This window comes from Lissotriton helveticus, chromosome 4_1 (genome assembly GCF_964261635.1).
Source record: "Lissotriton helveticus chromosome 4_1, aLisHel1.1, whole genome shotgun sequence".
In the NCBI taxonomy this organism is placed as follows: Eukaryota; Metazoa; Chordata; class Amphibia; order Caudata; family Salamandridae; genus Lissotriton; species Lissotriton helveticus.
In genome coordinates, this window is record NC_136063.1 from 2120290189 (window position 1) to 2120314077 (window position 23889).

General features: G+C 45.1%; 1 protein-coding gene across 1 annotated transcript in view; it reads right to left on the bottom strand.

Moving 5' to 3' along the window:
- Positions 1-23889, bottom strand: part of TRPC5 (transient receptor potential cation channel subfamily C member 5) — a 695984-nt gene that overhangs the window by 12219 nt on the left and 659876 nt on the right. Inside the window, exons 7-8 of the mRNA XM_078688815.1 lie at positions 5702-5908; positions 5462-5503 (exon numbers count right to left, since the gene is read on the bottom strand). Coding sequence (XP_078544941.1) covers positions 5462-5503; positions 5702-5908 — 249 coding nt within the window. The remainder of the gene's footprint in view (positions 1-5461; positions 5504-5701; positions 5909-23889) is intronic.

Here is a 23889-nt window from a genome sequence, read left to right on the forward strand (position 1 = left end):
ACCCCGGGGAGGAGTGATATCAGGGATGTCATTACAAGACCCTTAGTTGTGTTGAGCAATATATATTTTTAAAAGTAGCTCTCTAAATAGTTAAAAGAATGCTTTCAGTACAGAAGTGCTGCCTTGCCATTTTCAAAGAAATGTAATGGAGTTATTTACCGAATGTCATATTTTATAACCAGATAGTTATAGAACAGATCAGTAATAGTGTTACTACAACCAGTATTCATGAAATTATTCAAAATTTAGAGATAAATGTGAAAGCATTGTCTGTTTTTCTTCAACAATTAGTGTAAAATTAGCACCAGCGTTTTGCTTGTGCTCCAGAATTATTAGGCACGGAATGCAGCACTTTTCTTCAAATACAAAACTAACACTAAATGCCCTGAAAACCGATTTGCACTCATTTTGCAGGATTTTATTTCCAGCTTTTCACGTACTGTAAATTACCCCCAAGTTAGTCTGTTCATAAATGACAAATTACACCAAATATTAGCGTGACTACTCTGTTTTGTAATAATGACCTATTTCTGTAAGATAAACTTACTTTTTCATCTGGCTCGACACCACAGCTGTCAGGGTGACATATTTGTACCAATTCTTTGAAATATGCATTGAATAGGCTTTAGCTTGGGCCCACCCAGAGGCGTATTATCCTCTCATCTCTTGCTATCAGCTGCAGTTGTAGAAATCCACCTTCCAGAACATTCTTCCATTAGAATGCATGAGTGTTTATTCTAAATCTGAAAAATAACTCAACTATGCTGTTTGTCATGTTCAGTTATTATTCTACTTTATGCATTCTACACAGAAAGCAATATTTGTTCTTTTTTCCAAGAATTGACACATGCAGTAGGGCAGGCTTTAATGTAATATACAATATTTGTGCACACAGTGAATGCAATCAGCATTTGTGAGTGCTTTAGTTTACATTTGTCAGGGGCTTGCTAATTCTTACTTGCCTTTCTTTTTCTTGAACTAGGTTGTAAGTCTAAGTGCCTGAGAAAGATTCCTGGTGGTCACTGTCGGCACAGCTTCAATACTGTGGCTATATGCATCAGTTTATGAAGATAGTCATTTGTGTTTTGCTATTTTTAGAGTCTACTGGGGTTGTCTTGCCTCAAAGGCAGATCATTCTGTGTTGGCAGAAGTCACAAGTGTAAGATGACTGGGGCTTTTTGTAAACTCCATGTACCTGTTCTACCCTTTGGTAAAAACAACCTATTCTCCCCCCAAACTTGTTGGCCGATAGAAGCTGAGGCGCCGCCTAGCACCATCATGGCGGCTCAAAATCTAGGAATTAAATTTGATGAGACATTAACCTTCAAACAACAGGCTAGTGAAGTAGCAGGATCGTGCTTTAATATAATAAAGGGTCTCAAAAAATTCTTTACCTTTCTTCCCTTGTCCGCCAGAAGAACGGTAGCAGTGGCATTAATCATATCCAGGTTGGATTATTGTAACAGTTTATATGCTGGGGCAAATAAAGCAGCTCTACATAAACTACAACTGGTCCAACATGCTGCAGCAAGATTAGTACTGAAAATGCCTAGGAAAACCTCAGCCTCTGCAGCACTTGATACGCTACACTGGCTCCCCATCCAAAAGCGGATCCTATTTAAGGTCCTAATAATAACTTTTAGGGCCTTTCACAAACAAGGACCACAATATCTGTCTAAAAACTTCAGCCGCTATCACCCCAGCCGAGAACTAAGATCGGCAACAGCCAATTTGATGGTTGTCCCAAAATTCCGGCTTGCTACGAGAGGAGGAAAATCTCTAGCAGTTAGAGGAGCCAAAGCCTGGAATAAACTCCCCCACCAAATGCGGGAAATCACGTGTGAAAGTAAATTTAGGAACTTTCTTAAAACCTGGATTTATAGCTTGGCTGACACAACCTGTAAAACCCTGGTTTAGGAGCTAACGCCAACATGAGTATTACATCCCTCATTATCTGGAATACACAAGTCATAAGCGCCAAGATGCTCTTCGGAGTGATAGTGCGCTATAAAAGTTCCCTATCACATCACATCACACCACATCACACCTCCCAGAAATGCTTAGGTTGACATCTAACCCGTAGCCAATACATTTGGCAACATAAAACATGCTCTCAGAATGCCAAGTCAGAAAGGAAGTTCTTCCTGAAGTCATTCTGAGTCATCTGATGACTTCATCTGGGCTATTTCAGTAATGATTTTGGAAAATAATCCAAAACCATCCTGAAGTGTGTGTATAGACCTAAATATTTAAATGGGATGACTCCTCAGTAATGAGAATAACTACTGCAGGATGTGCCAGTGAGTACTTCAGTGGAAAGCATGTGATGCCCATTTACTACTGGAGAGTGATCTAATTATGATTTCAGGATGTGGCTGTATTACCCCATGATAGCTTCAGGATGAGAATTGCTACCCCAGAATGACTTTTGGATGAAGCTTTATTATTCCATGATGATTTTAGGATGGGGATGTATCGCTCCCCAGGGATGATCCCACAAGAGTTTAAGAATGTCTGTATTCCTCCAGGGTAGTCTCTTAAGTAGAAGTGGTCAAACGTTTGAGAGAAAACAGATAATTTAGAAATAAGCCTTTTTTCTTTTAGTTTGCCTGTGGATCACACCATGTTTTTCAAAACCACCAAGGATTGCTCTATGGGTGATCCATAAAAAAAGGATAAATTCCTTGTTTGGACACAGGAAAACTACTCGCAAAGTGTTCCTGGGAGGCATAGACTCCCCTTTGGTTTTCTGAATGGTATTTCTGGGTTCAGAAACAAGTAGCTAACCACAGAGACACATTCTGATTGGTTGATGGAAGGCAATCAGTGGTTTGATCTGTCCAGTTGGCTTCTGAGAAGCCATTCACTCTAGTTCTGGTCCCTGCACATCCAGGTATAGAATGTCTGTGACTACATGGATGGGCAGTTAAATCTCTTAGCAGATAATAATAGATCACTGCAGGTTACTGTTGGCTGTTTACTTTATCTGTTTGTGGTGAACAGAAGAGGGTGTGGTTAAAGAAAGATTAACATGATCAGTCACTTCCCAGTAACAGAGAAATGTCACCTAGACCAATCCCATAAGGATAAGTTCATGTTACTCTGGGATGATTTAGGTTCATATGTATCAAGCACAAATGCGTTCGCAAATGCCGAAATTCTGCGAATTTCGGCATTTGCGATCGCATTTTTGCTAAATGGTATGTATGAAGCAAATCTGCGTGCAAAATAAGGAATCGTAAAATTTGCGATTCCTTATTTTGCGATTGCATTTAAGGAATTGCAAATTTTGCGATTCCTTAAATGCAATGTAAAAAGCACCAAAAAAGTGCAATTTCGACTTAAGCAATCGCAAATTACCACCAACATCAAGTTGGTGGTAATTTGCGATTTCTTTGATAAATACACTTTTTTGCATTTTTCAAAGTGCCATGTGACGCACATACATGCCCTTAGGGCATGTATGTGCGCCACATGTGCACCCATGCTTATTTCAGGGGTGCAACAGGGTGTCCTTTTGACACCCTTGCACCCTTGAAATTGCATTCTCAATTTGCGATTCCTATGGGCCTCTAGGCCCATAGGAATGAATGGGGAGGTATTCCTTAATTGCGAATCGCAATTTGAGATTCGCAATTAAGGAATATGTAGGATTCGCAAAGTGTATTACAAATCCTACATACATAGCATTTTGCGATTCTCAAATAGCGATTCGCAAAAGATCGCTATTTGAGAATCACAAAATGACTTTTTGATACATATGGCCCCTAATGATTACTATTTCAGGAGTTCCAAAGTTTGACAGCTTTGATATGATATCTTCTTAGCACTGGTGAGTTACCCAGAGTGGAAAACCAACAAGGCCACCAACAATTATTACTCTTTTTAATCCTAAGCCTCTTCTACTCTCTCATTTTTTTTGTGGTCATTCCTATCAAGAAGGTTGCTTGAGGACAGATGTCTTGGTGGGAGCCATTGCATGAGTTTGAGACTGTAGGAGGCATGTTGTGATGAGTTGTTGTTGGGTGTCTGTGAGTAAGCCCATAAAGTCTGCATTACAAGTGCCCCCCAAACTATAATGGGGCAAGTAGCAGCTGTTACCAGCCCCATCAGAATTATATATTATTTACTTTCACTCTGAGATTTCAGCTGCTAAAATTAGGTGAAATATCTGTGTGTATATCTGTGCGAATGAGGAAATACCAGAGGATCTCAAACCAGGATTTAACCGTATGGTCCAATTCATAAGGTGTATGTAATCCCCTCGTTGCCCATCCCCTCGTTTACCGGTACCACTGATATTGATAACTCTAAAGATAAGGGAAATCTGGGTCATTTTTCATGCCACAGTAGTCTTCAGAGAGGCCGAGTGATTAAGATGTGGTGTAATTGAGAGATTCTGTACAAGCCGATGGCAAGTGTTTGTGCCTAGTGTCTGCTCTTGTGGATGTAAGCAGAAGAGCCGGTCACTAAGAGTGGTTTGATTCATTATGTTGTGAGTGGCCTTTGAACTTGAGTGGAGAGAATTGTTTTGTAGGGCTTGGAGTTATTTGGTGTGATTATGAAAGCCAGGGAGGTATAAGTGACTGTAGCTGAGGGGCACAGAAAATTACAGAAGCGAATAGTGAGTGAGCTAAAAATAAAATTGATGAATGGTACTGCCTGAAGTGGTGTATGTGTTGCGAGTAGATGATTTACAGCGTTATTTGTGTAGTAAGAGTACATGGTTTATGTGGGTGAAGGAAAGTAGGTTTTAGTTGTGAGTGACTTTGAGTGGGTGACTGCATGAGAAGGTGCCTAGCGAAAGTAGACTATGGTGAATATGTATTACTAGTGCACCGGGACAGTGTGGGTGGAAATTGGTGACAAAAGTATCATTTGTAAGACACTGGAAACCGAGTTGAATGTGGTGTGAATGATTTCATAAAGCGGTCATCAATAGTTAAACTGATGGTCGAAGAACAGTGCATGTGGGAGGGAATATTGGGGCCTAGTATTGCTGAATGACTTTTAGTTGGTGCTGTAAACTACTTGGGACAAACAGTCTGAGTTGTTGTGAAGGACTTTGGTAAGTCATAAGTGCTGTGAGCTGCAGTTGAAATCAGAGCTATTTATGGGTTGAGCAAATGGCTGAAGTCAGTAAAGTGACTGTAGTGTTGGCAAATTAGATGTGAACGTGGAGTTGCGTGGTTTGGAACTTTTGCAGGAGGACAAATAGGGTTGTGAAGGAGACTAGTGACAGGTTACGTAGACAATAGTTTTTAAGAGACATTTAAAGGGGTCATTGGTCCATAGAGTGCTTCCTGGTTCATGATGTCAACCAAGCTTGCATCAGTTATTTCTGAGTAAGTGCAATTAAAACAAGCCCTACACATGTCAAAGTGTATCCTAACAGACCCGCCAACACCACAAAAGTGTGTTGTGCACCGGCATAACCCCGAGTGTGTCCCAGATTCCTCACCTGGTAGTGCTGGTTCTGAATCAGGTTGTCAGCGTGCCGCTCCTGAAAGTACAAAACGTATATTCGCATTAGAACAGCGTCAACACAATCCCTCTGGAGAACGCCCCGGCTCTTAAAAGGATGGAGAATGCAAGATGGCCGACGGCTGTGCTAGTAAGAGCAAACAACAGCTTGCATTTGCAAGCGGGGAATAAATAAGTCATACTTTGGAAAGAGTCATTAAAAAGTAAGCAGCCTTACCGTGAAGGTCTTCAGGTTCTCGTGCTTCTTGTTTTCGTCCTCGGAGTCCTTGGCGGGGCACAGCTGATGGTGGACCCATTTGCAGAGGTACCAGATGGACTTGGGGCTCGGGATGATATTAAAGGGAGGGGGCAGCGTTCCGCCTTCGTCGAAGTAGCTCATCCAGAGCTTGGTGCGCGCAAACTTCCACTCGATGTCCGCGTGGTCCTGCAGGGGAGAGAGGCCATGCGAGTTACTGACTCTTGCATTTTTGTTATTGCTAAGCCTCATTAAAGTTCGACACGTTCATCAATTATTAACGTTAGGCATTAGCACACCTAACTGTAAGCAAGTTCCGTGCTCAGGTAGCAGCATTAACCAGAACAAACAGCTGCTGCTGAGTCACAGAATCTGAAATGGCGAAGAAATAAATTCCCAGGCTGTAAGTGTGTAATTTCCAATGTGAGTACATTTGGTCACAGGGACAGGTTGTGTGTGCTCCAGAATGGAAGCCTCTTCCAACAGCTGTGAACACCCACACACTCACAAAGTTGGTCTTCAAAGGTAATTTGCAGGCAACTTCTCAAAGTGGCCAGAGATTTGCTCCTCTCAAGGAGCAGAGGGGCATCCGTTTTCAGAGTGGGGAAGCAGGCGGGGTGTAGCTTACACTGGTGAAGCAGGTGCAGTGGCACCAGGGCTCAGAAGCCTTGGGGGACAACTGACCCTTGATGATTGCTGTGTTACACGGATCAATCGGCAGCAATGTGGGGTATTTCCTTTGTTGCACTAGGGCCCATGACACACTCGCTATGTTACTGGAAGGGAGGGAACAAAGCAACGATTGTTAGGGTTGTTGGAGAATAGGTTTCGAAAAAAAATCTATTATACATTTGAACAGTAAAAATGTCCTTAGTGGTTACATTTAAGAATGCAAAAGTGAAGAATTGCTACATTTCCATATGTGTAAATGGGTCACACTCGAGTAACTCTAGGGACTGAAAAGAGCAAAGTGCAATATTATTATTATTTATATGGTGCGACATATCCTCCCTGAAGGGATCTCTCGGCAGCTGTGAGGCAGACAACATACATAGAGAGTGCTTAATCAAAACAGCCAGGTTTTGAGACGCTTCCTAAATTGAGCCAAATTGGGACATGCTGATCCTCTGGCAGACTATTCCAGTGGGTGGGGTCTAGATAAGAGAATGCACACCCTCCCATCTTGGCTTTCCTGATTCTACGCGCGCGAAGCAGCTTTTGACTGCTAGATCTCAGGTGGCGCCCTGGAATGTACTATTCAAGTTTTTTAGTTAAATGTGCTGGTCTCAGTCCCTGCAAAGATTTGAATACCAAACATAGGAGTTTAAATCTTTTCCTAATAGGAAGGCATTGCAGTTGTTGCAACAGCGGTTATGATGTTCGTGCGGGTTTGTTAAGGGCAAGGCACGCTGCTGTATTCTGGACGACTTGCAGCCTTGATAACAGATCTTCTCTCATCCCTACCAGTAGAGAGTTCCCATAATCTAGACTACTGACTAGAAGCACCTGAATGGACTTTTCTGGTATAGAGGAGAATCCACAGGAAGACTTTTCTCAGCATGCGCATCATACCAAAGCACTTGCCGGAGATGGTTTTTACATGCTCCTCCATGGAGAGTTTGTTATTGATCACAATGCCCAAATTCTTAGCATGTTTTGTTAGGAATGGGGGGCTTCCCCCAGTTCCACCGGCCACCACTCCGCGGTCCATAACTCCTCAGCTTTCCCGAACAGCAGAATCTGTTTTATTGGAGTTCTACTGTAGGAAGTTCTTGCTCATCCATGTGGCTCTTAAATTTTTCTCTGGTCAGAGCAGGGTTCTTTTCTATGGGAAGTATCACCTGGGTGTCGTCCGCATAAGAGATCGTTTGGAACCCGAAAGATCTGATGATGGGGGCCAGAGAAGACACATAGATATTGAACAAGGTGGGACTTAAGATGGAGCCCTGTGGTACCTCCAATTGTACACATTGTGTTCTGTCGGTCAGAAAGCTATGCATCCATTTTAATGCCGATACTCTGACACCAATCTCTCGCAGCTTACCCAGCAGGATTCTCTGTGAGATGGTGTCAAAGGCTGCAGTCAGATCCAAAAGGACTAGCATCGTAGGAGTTCCCTCATCCAGCAACATCTGTTACCTCTGTCAGAGCAGACTTAGTGCTGGGGCCAGCACGGAAGCCTGACTGCAAAGGATCGAGCAGGTTATTTTGTTCCAGATAACCCGAAAGTTGTTGATTAAACAAGGTTTCCCTGATTTTTGAACAAGATGGAAGAAGAGAAATGGGTCTATAGTTTTGTAGGTCTAACGGGTCCGCTAATGCTTTCTTAAGCAGTGGCTTGATGTAAGCCTTCTTCCATTTTGAAGGAAACAAAGCTGTTTCTAATGATAAATTGCAGACTTCTACAATTGGGTTAGACAAGACCAGTGCCAGATCTGAGATGATGCAAGGGGGAGCCACATCTAGTGGAAAGCCTGACTTAGTGTGTACCAGCAAAGCACGCACTTGCTCGGAGGTGATAGCTGAGAAGGTCTCTAGACTGGGGGAGAGAGGATCTTCCGGGGTAGGTGTTAGTGCCGGGGCCCCCTCTTCCGGTTCAAATGAGTTATACATTTTGTCGTTCTTCTGTTTAAAATATGTGGCTAAATCGTCTCATAGCCCCTGCATGGGAGGAAGGGAGGAGTTGTTATAACCCTTTATATAAACACAAATGGGCTTGCAGATTCAAGGTCACTTTAATTGCTCGTGCTGATTTGTCTGGTTAACATAAAACCTAAGGTAACTGTGTTTAGAAGTAAATCTTTTGTGTATTTCAGCTTTAAACTGCATTTTTATAATTAGGGTCATAAAGTACGTTCTTGAATTTCTGATTGTAAGAAATTGGAGTTTTTACTGAGGGAGGTGAAAACCCTTCAACAGCCACATTCTTTCCTAGGGGGAACCACAAATGTCACTAAATTAACCTGTGCTTAACTGTCTGGTAGCTTGGCACTAATGTAGCCAGGCCTAACTTGGAGGCTCTGTGTTAAGTATTTATGTAGCACTCAAACAGTTATGAAGTGAAAACACAACACAATAAAAATGCCATACCATTTTCGAAAGTATAGTAAAATAAAAATAATTTGACTCCAAAACAAATTAAATCTAGTCAAAAGAACCAAAGTTATGAATATTTAAAGCTTAAAGTAAAAGCTGGGCCAAGAAGTAGAAAGCACTAACTGTGTATTTTGTCACGTTAGACTGGGACATAGTCACAGGTTGAGGCTGCTTGAAAGGGAGGGTAGGCCAGATACAGGGGCCAAGTTAGTCCTCCTGGAAAAAGTTACCATCTCAAAAGTCTGGTTCCCAAAGTTGATGTTAGCCAAGGGTCAAGGACATGGGGAGGCACCTATTCGGAATCATGAACTCATGTCAGCAGTGATCAGTCAGGTCCAGCTGCTGGTCCAGAAAGGGCCAGTTGCAGCAGGTCTGCCGGGAAGTTACATGGAGGCCTTTGGAGCTTGTTGTGTTCCTGCAGCTCAGAAAAGGAGGTCAGCCAACTGACCCTTGGAGTCACTCAGGTTAGTCTGGGATGAAGGAAGCAGCTCTAGTCTTCCTTCTCAGAGAGCAGGGCAGGCCTCAGGCTGCAGGGCAATCCTCTGGGGAAAAGGGCTGGTCGTAAGCAGTTGGACAGTCCTCTGGGGAACAAGGTAGGCCTCGGGAAGGAGAGCTGTCCTCTGGGGAACAAGGCAGTCCTCCTGTAATGTCCACAGGTCCAGGAGAGTACAAATGAGTGGCTCAAGCGGTCCAATATTTATATCTGGTTACACCCTTTGAAGTAGAGAAAACGTCTAGTCCACCCCTACATCTGGTTCTGGGACGTTCCTCCCCTAGTTTCTCCTGCCCAGGCTCCAAGAGGTATAGGGTGTGTAGGAAAGTGTCCCTTTTTGCATGGTTACCCCTCACTTTTTGCCTGACACTTGATGCAATTCGACTAGATGTAGCATGGATCCCTGCCAATCAGGTTCCCAGAGCCTATGTTCTTTCCCAAAACTGTACCTTTGTTCCCACAATTGACACATATCTGGCCACCGGTAAGCCCCTTGTAAAAGGTACCATGGGGGTACCAAGGGCACTGTGACCAGGGAAGTCCTCAAGGCTACAGCACCTATTGTGCCACCATTAGAGGCCCGAAATGCATTGGGAATGTCTTAGTTTTTGAACTTTTTTATATATAATTTTATGGCAATTCATGTTTTTGGATGATTTGAAAATAATTACATGAACTGGCAATGGTCATTTGCACCTTTTGATTTTTGAAGTTTACACATAGGCAACAGCAGGAGTTACTAAACTGTTTGTACTCAAAAATACAATGTTGTTGAAATTCGCATGTGTGAAATTTGTTTAATTCATATTGAATGTTTTAAATAGCTTTTTGAAACGTTGTTTAAACCGTAAGGACCTAGGCAGTGCATCTCACAGACCTGGGTGATCCCAGGACTTGAAATATGTAATTGTAACACAGGGGTTAGGGCTATACCCCCCAGTGAGAAAGCACGCAGACACAACACAAAGGGATTAGTTTAACTTCACTTCTAGATTGAAAAGCACAAACCACAGACGGTGTGCAGGTCAACTCGCATACAAGAAAACAAGTTACTTACCTGTAACTACAGTTCTCCAGTATTTGGGGTGTCTTTCATAGATTCACATGCCTGAATCATTCCCCGTCGTCGGAGTAGGAGTCCCACGGTATATAAAAAAGCAGTAATAAGCCATTTGTACATAGCAAATAACAGTTACAATAAACCAGGAAGTGAAGTAGCCTCAGCTACCAATGAAAAAACTTCCACATTAGTGACCATCCAAGTCATTATGTTAGACCAAACTGCAGCCAATCAGGCCACAGCTCCCACCTAGGTATTCTCCCCAGAGACCCAGGCTGTCAGATTTTTTACCGCACGTCGTGTGATAGGGAGTCTCTCTGAGCTCTGCTCAGTTTTCTTCTTCTACTTTGAAATTTTGAAAGTTTCTTCTTTCCAACATGTCCACATCTAAGTCCCTTTTCAGGGCTTGTGACTCTTGTGGCAAGGCAAGGCTCTTCAAGGAAGACCCTCATTCTCTCTGCATTTACTGCTTGTATCCAGACCATCAGGCTAAGGAATGCAAGATTTGTCGCACTTTTCCAACTAAAACCCTCAGGGACAGAGAGGGTCGCCTCCTACTATGGATACAACGGAATAAGGACAAGGACTTGCCACTCTCTGAGGTAGGAAGTTTGGCCTCTATGTCTTCTATGGGATCTAGGAAGAGAATAGCTGAGGGTACAGTAACTACCCCTAAGGCTAAGGTGGCGAAACAGGCCCAGCACGCTGCTGAGGAACCTTCCACTTCTAAGGTGAAGAAAGCCTGTCAAAAATCTGTCAAACAGCCTGTCATTAATAAGACTGTGCCTTTATTGTCACCTCAGAGGCCTACAACCAAGGCAGCACCTTCTCTGCCGGTTTCCTATCAGGCTGCCACTACAGTGACTTCTACTGTGACCTACTCCTCACCAAAACCCTCTTTGGTGGTGTCCTCGGTGTCCTCACCTACTTATGTGCATGTTCAAGTTCGTCCCATCTCGTCGACGAAGAAAATTTCACCTACCGTCGACGAGCCACCGTCGACAAAGCCCTCCTCAGCGTCGAAAAATCCCATCCCGTCGACGACGACACTACCGTCGACGAAGAAAGCCTTGCCGTCGACGGCTTCACCGTCGCCGAAGCACCCGTCGACTGACTCATCGTCGACGAGGAAGACTCCGTCGACGATCCAACCGTCGACGAAGAAGACACCGTCGACGGCCCCGTCGACGAAGTCGTCGTCGACGACGGCCTCGTCGACGAAGAAGATAACGCCGTCGACGGCCCCGTCGACGAAGAAAATTGTTCCGTCGACGACGAAAGTTGTTCCGCCGACGACGACGTCGTCGACATCGAAAAATGGATGGTCGACGAGACCTCTCCAGCCACAGTCGTCGACGACGGCGAGTTCGTCCCTCACAGCAAAGTCAATGCCACAGGACTTCTCGGTGGCCCAAGGGAATCCAATGACGCCAAAACTGTCAACTTGCACAGATCTTCAAGTATGGTCTGCAAAGAGCACCACCATATCGTTGCCTTCTCCAGCCACCACTGCGGCGATTTTACAACGCCCATCACAGTCTGCATGTATGTCACCACTCACGATGCCAGACAGGCTTTTGGATTCCGACGAGGACTCTGCTGGAGACTTGTTTCCGGCGGCTACAAGTCCATCTGACTTGCTCATACACGTTAAGGAACAAGAGGAAGAGGAGCAGGTGACGCAACACACAGGGTTGGATCCTGCACCCCGGTCAGGAACACAAATGCCCATGGAATTATTTAGAAATTTGATGTCCATGTTGGATGATTATTACCAACGATTTCCGCCCTCGGAATCGGGCGAATCACACATCACTTCCCCCCCGCCTAGAGGTACTCCGCATTCAGTCCCTCCTAACAGGGAAGAATCGGTACATGCCCCATCCATACCGGTACCATCTACTCAACCGGTGGACGACAACTCTGAAGAGGAGGCTCATGAAGAAGGAGAATTGGATGACTCTGATTCGTCGGAGTATGAAGATTATCAGGCTGACTCCCCTGCTCCAGATGAACAGCCGAAGGCTGAATCACCACCGGTGGATATTGCAAATTTCCATAGAATTATGGATAACGCTACCAAACGATTTCTCATTACCATGGAGACAAAACAGGATGATTGTTTCCTGTATGATTTCAAGAATCTCTCCCAAAGACAGAGCTGGTCGATACCGATCATAGAGTTTATTTGGAAAGAAGGTCTGAAGATCATGGCCACTCCAAACTCTTTACCTCCAGTTTTGCCACGAGTGGATAAAAAATACAGAGCGCCTGCTTCTTCACCGGCTTGCCTGATTGGACAGGCCAAGACAGACTCAGTCATTGCACAAGCAGCTCAAAAAAGGGCGAAAAACCCATCATCTCAAATCTCCACGCCTACAGATAGAGACGGAAGACGACTCGATACCATTGGCAAAAAAGTCTCCACGATTGCAGCAACCACAGTCAGGGTTGCTAATTCTATGGCGATTCTTGGCCGATACGATAGGCAAATGTGGTCTGACATTTCGCCTTATATTAAGAAACTGCCTGAACCGGACCGGTCTGAGGCGATCAAAATTCTACAAGAAGGGGAGTGTGCATCGTCAGAGATCATTGACGCCGCAGTGGATGTAGCAGCTACAGGCTTCAGACAATTGGCAGGAGCCGCAGTCCTTCGGAGAGAGGGATGGTTGAAATCTACATCTTTTAGACATGAAGTACAGTCCAAGGTCTTAAATATGCCTTATGATGGCGAGTTCCTATTCGGCTCGCACGTGGATGAAGCTTTGCAGGCCATCAAAAAGGATACTGAAACTGCACGATCTTTGGGCACTCTGCAGTTTCGTAAATCTTCCTTTCGTGGCGCAAGAGGTAGGGGAAATTTCTCCAATAGGGGAGGATATTACCAACAGCGTAACTACACCACTTCTCAAAACACACAGAGGTACCAGCCATACAAGCAACAGCCTTATGGCCAAAGACGTAACTCTTACACATAGCCCCGAGGAAAACCAACATATCGTGGAAGAGATAACACCAACAAGAAGTGAAGTTCACTTCCTGCCGCCAAAGTGTCCCCGCCAAAAACAAATTGGAGGAAGAATATCCCAACATTACTCAAAATGGTCCAAGATTACTACAGACAAATGGGTGCTGGATGTGGTATCCAAGGGACACATTTTAGAATTTGTAAAAACCCCTCAAAATTCTCCTCCAAAAGGGCCGCCCCCAGCACATCTCAAGGAACTCTTCATCCAAATCAATTCCATGATTCGAAAAGGGGCAATCGAGAGAGTACCTCGACACCAGAGAGGGACAGGTTTCTACTCTCGTTTTTTCTTGATACGCAAAAAATCAGGGGAATGGCGCCCAATCCTCGATTTGCGTGCCCTGAACAAATTCATCAAAAAATTAACGTTCAGAATGTTAACACTCCAGGAGATCCTACAGTTTTTGGCAGAAGGGGACCACTTGGCAACACTCGACCTTCAGGATGCCTACTTCCACGTCCCTATCTTCCCCAGACACAGGAAGTTCCTAAGGTTCAGAGTGGCTGGCAGGGATTTCCAATTCAAGGTGCTTCCCTTTGGACTACGCTCAGCCCCGAGAGTATTCACGAAAATGCTAGCACCCGTAGCGGCGCACCTACGATTGCAGGGAATTCAAATATACCCTTATCTGGACGATTGCCTTATCAAGGCCAATTCCTACGCCACAGCAAACGACCATGTCCAAAAATGCCTTTGCCTCTTTCAAAGCCTGGGGTTTTCAGTGAACTTCGAGAAGTCAGATCTAATTCCATCTCAAAGAAAATCCTTCTTAGGAGCAACACTGGATTCCAAGCTCGCCCAGGTCTTCATTTCAAACGAAAGGCAGCAAAAGATCAGAACAATGGCAACAACACTCCTCAGAAAAGAGTACGTTTCTGTCCGGAGATTCAAATCTTTCCTAGGGATGATCTCTTCGTGCATCCCTCTCACTCCAAACTGTCGTCTGAGGATGAGACCATTACAAGAGGAACTCAGTCACCAATGGGTGCAGGTATCGGGGTCCTTCGAGGATCTCATCACACTGACGCCTCGAATGAAGGACACAATCCTGTGGTGGAGTCAGGCACGCAACCTACAAATCGGCTGTGCCTTCCTCGCAGAAGTCCCAAGATTCATCTTGACCACGGATGCCTCCCTAGAAGGTTGGGGCGCTCACCTTCAAGGGATGACGATCAGCGGCAAATGGGACGCTCAACAGAAGAAATGGCACATCAATCTGCTGGAGTTACGAGCCATTTTCCTCGCCCTAAAATCCTTTCTGGCAATCCTACAAGGCTCCACAGTGTTGATTCGAACAGACAACACAACGAGCATGCATTACCTGAACAAGCAGGGGGGCACAAGATCAGCCCGGTTGTCTCAACAGGCTCAAGAGATCTGGACTTGGGCTCTGGATCACGACATCAACTTGTCAGCGGTGCATGTTCCGGGAGTAGCCAATGTATTGGCAGATTCGCTGAGCAGATCCAAGAACAGCACTCACGAATGGGAACTGCATCAGCCGGCGCTGGATCGGATCTTCCAGAGATGGGGTCTCCCCGATCTGGACCTGTTTGCAACTTATCAGAACAAGAAATGTACTCACTTTGCGAGCTGGATTCCCCACAGGGACTCTTGCGGGGACGCTCTCTCACTCAATTGGGAACGGATCTTTGCCTACGCCTTCCCGCCAATTCCACTCATACCCAAAGTCATCAAGAAAATGAGAAAGCAACCGTGTCGAATTATCCTGATTGCTCCACGGTGGCCACGACAATATTGGTTCACGCAGCTTCTCCTTCTATCAGAATGCGAGCCAATTCAACTGCCCAGAATTCCACACCTTCTAACAATCCAAGAAGGCAAGGTGTTTCATCCAGACCCTCAATCTCTGAAATTATCGGCTTGGCTCCTCAACACCACGAGTTTGCGCACTTGAACATTCCACAAGACTGTCAGGAAGTCCTGGCCAATGCTAGGGCGCCTTCCACAAACAAAACTTACAAACTAAAGTGGAAACGTTTCTGTGTTTGGTGCCAAACTATGAATTTGCATCCAATGACTGCGAAGCCAGAAGCGATATTACCCTTCTTTTTGCAGCTCGCTAAATCAGGTTTGGCGCACTCAACACTTAAAGTGTTCTTGGCCGCCATATCACGATACCGTCAGGACGGTAAGACTTCTCTATACTCCTCAAGGATAATACAACAATTCTTTAAAGGCTTATTTCGTATGTTTCCACCTGTACGCCGGCCACCTCCATCTTGGCATTTAAATATAGTCCTAGCACAGCTTCTTCGCCATCCCTTTGAGCCTATTCATAAGATCGATCTCAAGTTCATCACTTGGAAGGTTGCTTTGCTGCTGGCACTAACATCAGCCAGACGAGTGAGTGACATGCAAGCATTCACCATTAAGCCACCATTCTTGCAATTCACACCTGACTCTGTGATACTACGCACCAACCCGAAGTACATGCCCAAAGTACCATCGGATTTTCATCTCAATGAGCCTGTGATACTTAAGACATTTTTTCCCAATCCGCAGTCACCAGCTGAGCGGACTTTACACACATTAGACATTAAGAGATGCCTTAAATTTTATCTTTCAAGAACAGCTGCCATCAGGAAGACGGATCAGCTATTTGTGGCATATGGCAGACCAAGACAAGGGTGTGCTGTTTCAAAACAAACTATCGCCAGGTGGGTCTCATCCACGATAGGGTTATGCCATCAACAAGCAGGTAAACCCTTACAGACCTTACCTAGAGCCCATTCTACAAGAGCAGTCTCCTCTTCAACTGCGTTATTTGCTGGTGTGCCTCTCCCGCATATTTGCAGAGCAGCAACATGGTCCAGCAGGCACACATTCACGAGGCATTACTGTCTGGATTCTTCAAGCGACACCGATGCCTCGGTGGGGAGAGCAGTCCTGCGAAATCTGTTTCAGTAAGGTGAGCCTCTGGTGTTCTCTCCCACCTCCTTTCCACTCTTTACGCTTTCTTATGATGTTGCATTGCTTTCTGTTTATGCATGATAACTATGTTTTGGCGTATAAGAGCGAGATATGGTATTACTGCTAACTACTCGGATTCAGGCATGTGAATCTATGAAAGACACCCCAAATACTGGAGAAGAACAATAGTTACTTACCTGTAATCTGTGGTTCTCCAGTATTGGTGTCTTTCATAGATTCACATGCACCCACCCACCTCCCCTCAGAGTCTCACCCAGACTGTTATGATATAGCTGTATATACTCTGGTACACTCCAGTGCTACAAAAATCTGACAGCCTGGGTCTCTGGGGAGAATACCTAGGTGGGAGCTGTGGCCTGATTGGCTGCAGTTTGGTCTAACATAATGACTTGGATGGTCACTAATGTGGAAGTTTTTTCATTGGTAGCTGAGGCTACTTCACTTCCTGGTTTATTGTAACTGTTATTTGCTATGTACAAATGGCTTATTACTGCTTTTTTATATACCGTGGGACTCCTACTCCGACGACGGGGAATGATTCAGGCATGTGAATCTATGAAAGACACCAATACTGGAGAACCACAGATTACAGGTAAGTAACTATTGTTCTTATCCAGTATTGGTATCTTTCATAGATTCACATGCCTGAATCATTCCCCGTCGACGAGGCGGGAGTCCCACGGTAAAAAAATATATACAATAGCAGTGACTAAACATTGTTTGTAGTAGGCTGGAAAGGACTATAGGCCCAACTAGGCCCAAAACTTAGCAGCCTATCTACCTCATTATGTAAAAAGAACTGAAACTGTAGCCTCAGCCAATCAGCTGTCCTCACCCTCTAGAACCTTCCCAGCTCAGGCAGTTCTCCTCAGATTTTCCCAGCACAAGTGAGAAGTAGTATCCATAACAAAGAAACTGCCCTTCCGGGGAGGAGGGTGGGTGCATGTGAATCTATGAAAGATACCAATACTGGATAACTGTAGTTACAGGTAAGTAACTTGTTTTCTTATCCAGTATTGGGGTATCTTTCATAGATTCACATGCCTGAATCGGAATAGCAAGCAGTAATACCATGTCTGTCGGTAGAGGAAGGTGGGAGACAAAGAAAATGCACATATTCCCACACAACCTGGAAGGTTATAGAGCACGAACACGTTTCATAACATATGCATAAAAAACCTTCATATAATACAGTGTAAAATAAGACAGCTTTGAAAAATAGTATAACACTATAGACTTGTGCTAATAAACTCTCAGTTGCATCCATTATTTGTTAACAGAGGCTTGAAAATGCAAACATTCAAAGTTAAAACATGAGTTATAAGAACTAAAGAGACATGCATAGTAAGGTTCATACGTGAATATGTAAGTCTCATACACATCCGATATACATTCTAGAGTATATATAAATATAACATGTTAAAATCGCATAACCTTTTGCATATCATGAATAATGGCAAACATAGATAATATTTAAAAATCCAAAGGGTCACCGAAACTGGTATTAACGAAAAGAGGTAGCGTAGGACAACTTGCCCAGCTGCCGAACCCTCTTGACATGCAGACTGAAGGCAGTAATGTCTCGTGAACGTGTGGACATTTTCCCTTGTCACAGCCCCATATAACTTCTGGAATTACTCCAGCCAATAAAGCTGCAAACGTTGATACTGCTCTAGTCGGAGAGAGCTTCGACTTTCCTCTGCAAAGGTTTGTTAGCCTTGTCATGGCAGAAAAGATGCTAATCATCTGGCTATTCTTGCCGTTGTTACAGCCGTTCTAAGAGTTGCTTGACCATAAGCCACGAACAGCTGGCTGGATCATCTAATATCCTTAGTTTTCTACAATTAGAATTTTTAAAACAGCGTTAAACATCCAGTGAGCGTATTGCTCTTTCAGCTGGAGCAGATGGATCCGGAAAGAATGTCTTGAATCTTACCGGTTCGTTAAAGTGAAATTGTGTTGGTACCCTAGGAATGGACCAATGTACACTTCATTAACTGCGCTAGCAATGCTCAGTTCCCATTCTGGAAGGATGCTCGCACTGGAGAGAAGGCTCGGAAAAGCCCCTTTCATAAACTGTTTGGCAAGTGACAAAGAGCAGAAAAAAGGAAATCTTAACATTTCCTAAATCTGGAAAGAGCATCAAGACACATTTAGACCGACGAAAAACTAAGCCCAGACTTGGCTAGAAGAGCAGATAATGGAGAACTTGTTCTGCAGTAACTGTAATTGAGTGAATAGCATTCACCTCACACCAACCGCAATATCGCTTCCATTTGAGGCGATAAGCCTTGATTGTGCCCTGGGCACGAGATTTTCCCAATATTTCACAACAGTTCTTCGAAATGTTGATGCCCTTTGAAATGTTGATGCCCTTAAACTCTAACAAATGATAAGCTGTAAGTGCAGTGCCTGTGGGTCCGGACGAACCACTTGGCCTCCGTCCCCTGACTTGCCTGGAAACAATAGCAGAAGTTCTGAGAACCAATATTGGCCAACGGGGTGCAATCTGAAGTAGACGGTAACCTTCCAGCTTCATTCTACAGAACACCTTCGGAATCAATGGTATTGGGGGAAGAAGCGTACGCACAAATCCCAGACCATTGCATGGACAGGGCATTCCCTCTTGATCCCTGTTGAGGGAACCTGCTGGCATAATATCGGCCGTCCTTGTTCTCTCAGAATGCAAATAGATCCCGTGCCGGCTTAACCCAAACTTGGAACACTGGGTTCACCTGACCCTTGTACGGCTTCCACTCGTGACAATCCGACTGAGACATGCTCAGAGCATTGAGCGGGGACGCAAAGTCGCTCTTGTGCAACCAGGCGCTTAATAAATGTTTTTTATTATTATTATTATTGTGGAGAGCCTTGTCGTGTTCAGCTCTCAAGACATCTTGTGAAATGTGACACCTTCTCACAATTCCTAAACCTCCTGCGAGAGTGTAGCTGAATTAGTTCCTCATTGTTTATTGATATAATACATGCTGATGGTATTGTCGGCCTGGACTAGCTCAGGAGGAATGTTTGGGGGGACCGAACAGCGTTGTGGAGCTCAAGCCTGTTGATTTGCTGTTGCCTTTGAGACCATTTCCTTTGAATTCTGCAATTCCTGCCGATGCTCTCCGCATCCTTCCATGGAGGCATCAGTCATTAAAACTAACCCTGGAAGGGTTTGCAGGAACGTGAGACCCTGGGTTATATTCCCTGTCTGCGACCAGCAATGTACAGAATTTATCATGCACGGTGTAACCTTGATGGTGTCGTCGAACGAACCCATTGTCTTTTGGTCCATAGACTGTAGTCCTTCCTGAGAAGATCTCATTTTGAGTCATGCTAAGGGTATGAGACGTATCGCTGAAGAGCACATCCTCAGGAACAAAGCAAATATTTGAACTGAAACTGACCCTTGAAGTTAACCTTGCCAATTTTTGAAAACGCAACTGGCGGTCGTGTGACAAGAATGCTTTGTTCTGGATGGTGTGTAACCCTGCTCCGCGAAAATACATTTACTCGGAGAGGACTTAACAGCAATGTGCTGTCGTAGAGAATCAACCCCAGAGAAAAGGCGAGATGGGTACATCTACCGTGGCAATCTTGGTTTCGTGTTCTGAAAGACCTTTGAACAGCCAATCGTCTAGAGCGGGGAATACTTGCATTCCTTAAGATCTCAATACTGCTGCCACTGGTACCAAGTACTTCGTGAAAAGCTCTTGGTGACGATCTCAGCCCAAACAGGAGCACTTTGCACCTATAATGTGCGTCAGCCACCTGAAAGCGAAAATATTTGTGCTGTTTGGGGTGGATAGGTATGTGGAAATTCGCATCCTCTCTATCCACGCAAGCCCTAAAATATCTTTCGTTTAAATAACTTAATTGTTGTGAAAAACGAGGGGGAGGGGGACCCCTGGGCGGAGTAGCATATGACCGTTTGATAAATTCCAGGGAGTGACCATTGGTTACTAGGTTAGAACCCATTGGCCTGACATAGTTCCCTGTCACTTGAAAACAAAAACCTGGAATCTTCGGGCCCATGCGAGAAGAGGGTAAAATGGTTGGAGCCCTGTGGAGATCATGGTTTCCTGTTAGCGTCTCGGGCTTGATACTGAAATCTCTTTCGACCACCCTGATGGGAGAAACGAGACGTAGATTATCTACGGCATGTTGTCTAGCTGCAAGGCTGTATTGAGATTGATACTGCTTATTCAGTTGGTTTTGGTATCCTCCTCTTGATGAAAAACCCCTTCATCTAGCTCCTCTGAAAGATCAGCGCCCATATTGAAGGGTGCTTAATGATCGTGCAGTATCAGTGCCAGATTTTATAACTAAGAGGGCTTCATTAAAATGTTTACCAACCAAAAAACTCTTCATCATAGGCATGATTAGAATCTTTGCTCAGGTCTGAAGGTAGCGGATTTAAGCCATCCCTGGTGTCCAAGCATTGCCTCCCCTGCTAAGCGACGGGGGTTGGTGGTCACAATGTCTAAGGCGCAATCTAAAGTTTCTGATTCTGCATCCTTTCAACAGAATCTTTCCTGCATTCCGCCTTCGGTCCTCAGTAATGAGGTCATTGAAACTCGCTATGTCTGACCACATTTGACGGTCAGAACAGCCGATCATGGATAAAGGATTGCCAGCTCTACTAGAGGCCGCTGCCAAAGCAGAGAATTTGTTCCCCATAAGCCCAAGACAATATCCTTTTTTGTCAGGCGTTGTGGTGATCGGCGCTGCAGGATTTTAGATTGCCGTTGAACGGCCTGTGATGTGGCCGAACGGTGGGCTATCAGACCGGATGGGCTACTAGTAGGTACACAATATCTTTTTATTCACAGAAACACTGCTGGAATAGACTTTGTCTATTATAGGTACCACTCTCATGATCTTCCTGCATGCCTCCTCGAAACCATGAAGGAGATATTCTGTCTCCTCACCTGTATCTGGCAGTCAAAATCTAGCTGCTGCCCACTGCATTAAAAGTATATATGCTGCTGTTACCGCTAAGGCCATCGCAGCCAATCCCAACATAGACTTTCTTTTTTTTTAAACATGGTTATATAGGCGAGGTTATTGCAGACTAGAACGACGGCATAGATAACCGTCAAGAGCAACCATCCTAAATGAGGCTGTCATAGACGACCACCATACACAATGCCATTGAAGATGAGGCAATCCTAAATGAGGGCATCCGTAGATAAGGGTAACATAAATGACACCATTCGCCCTTTGTAAATGAGGCCATTGGCAGATCAAGCCATCGGTAGATGAGGGCAATGGAAGATAAGGCCATTGGCAGACGAGGCCATTGGCAGACGAGGCCATTGGCAGACGAGGCCATTGGCAGACGAGGCCATTGGCAGACGAGGCCATTGGTAGACGAGGCCATTGGTAGACGAGGCCATTGGTAGATGAGGCCATTGGTAGACGAGGTCATTGGTAGACGAGGTCATTGGTAGACGAGGTCATTGGTAGACGAGGCCATTGGTAGACGAGGCCATTGGGGTAGACTAGGTCATTTGTAGACTGTCATTGGTAGACTAGGCCATTGGTAGACAAGGCCAGTGGTAGAGAAAGATGCTGTCATAGAAGACAGTCGTAACAAAACCATCATAGATGAGGTTAAAATAGGTGATATCATCCGTAAAAGAGGTACTCATAGATGAGGCAATTGAATGATGGCCATTCATAGATGATACCATTCATAGATGGGGACAAGTGTAGCGTAGGCCATTCACAGATGAGGCCATATGTATAGGAGGCTACCTTGGTAAGGCTGTCAGACTACCGTCGTAGCTAGGCATTGCCATTGTAGATGACACTATCATAGCAATCATAGACGGTCGCCTTAGATGAGATAGTCGTCGACGACCGACATAGATGAATGAGGCCGTCGTCGACGACCGTCGCAGATTAGTTCATCGTCGACGACCGCCGAGACGAGGCCAGTCGTCGACGAGGCCCGTCGTCGACGACCGCCGTAGTCGAGGACCGTCGTCGACGACCGTCGTAGACGAGGCCCGTCGTCAACGACCATCGTAGACGAGGCCCGTCGTAGACGACCATCATAGATGAAGCCATCGTCAACGACTCTCTGAGGCCATCGTCGACGTCCCTCGAAGATGAGGCTGTCGTCGACGATCATCGTAGATGAGGATCTTAAAAGGTGAAGGCAGTAATAGTAGACATGGAGTTATGATATAAACTCCTAATGTCAGGTCAAGAGGACTTCCCTGATGTAGTGTCAGGGATAAAAGGGAGTTGCATCCTCTGCGAGAAATGCCTATAAAGACTCAAAGTGAATCTTATGGCTTTAATGCGCGCCCTCTATAAGCTCCTGGCGCGACTTCTCCCTTTGACCTCTCCTTATCCTCGTTGTCCTCCTCAGAAGTGGCAGGTTAAAGTCTCTGACCCAAAATAGCCTCATCTCTCAGAACGTGAGAGTTAATGAGGAAAAGGTTAGACATATATCATAGTCTATTACCTTGTTTACTGCCATACTGCCATATTACTGCCTTAAAAGGGTCCGAGAAATGAAGTATAATTCCAAAAAGATGTAAAGCTGAAGAAAAAACTGAGCAGAGCTCAGGGAGACTCCCATCACCCACGACGTGCGGTGAAAATCTGAGGAGAACTGCCTGAGCTGGGAAGGTTCTAGAGGGTGAGGACAGCTGATTGGCTGAGGCTACAGTTTCAGTTCTTTTTACATAATGGGGTAGATAGGCTGCTAAGTTTTGGGCCTAGTTGGGCCTATAGTCCTTTCCAGCCTACTACAAACAATGTTTAGTCACTGCTATTGTATATATTTTTTACCGTGGGACTCCCGCCTCGTCGACGGGGAATGATTCAGGCATGTGAATCTATGAAAGATACCCCAATACTGGATAACACACACATCCCTGTGTGCCATGCTTGCCTTGCAACTTGCTGCCTGTGGCCTAGGTAAGTCACCCCTCTAGCCGGGTGCACTAGCCCCCAGGTGAGGGTAGAGTTGCATTAGTCCTGTACCCCTACCGTGTCTAAGTCCATTCTTAGACATTGTAAGTGCAGTAAAGCCATAAAGAGTATATGGTCTGGAAGCTGTTCATAATGAACTCCACAGCTACTTAATGGTTTTGTTTGAACCTGGAATGTTTAGTAGCAAACTTCTCATCACATTAAACCCACACTGATGCCAGTGTGGGATTTAATGTTAAATACACTCAAAGGGCATCTTAGAGATGCCCCCTGAAAAACTACCAGCCCTGGTGTGGTTAATGAATGGCTGCCTGCCATTTGCCACCACCAGACAGGTTTCTGGACCCCCTGGGTAGAGGGCCTCCGCTCTCTGGGTCCAGAAATAAAGCCCGTTCCATGCCTCCTCCCCCAGGATGGGCTGGGTCCATGAAGGGGAAGCTTCACAGGCCTTCCGCCTTTGTTAGCGGACCATGCCTGTTGGCGCCCTCAGCAACTGGCTCCGACAGATTCTGACCCCCACTTTGGGCAGGAGAATTGGCGGGAACACCAAGTTAGGAAGAGAGGTGTGCCCACCTTTGCCAAC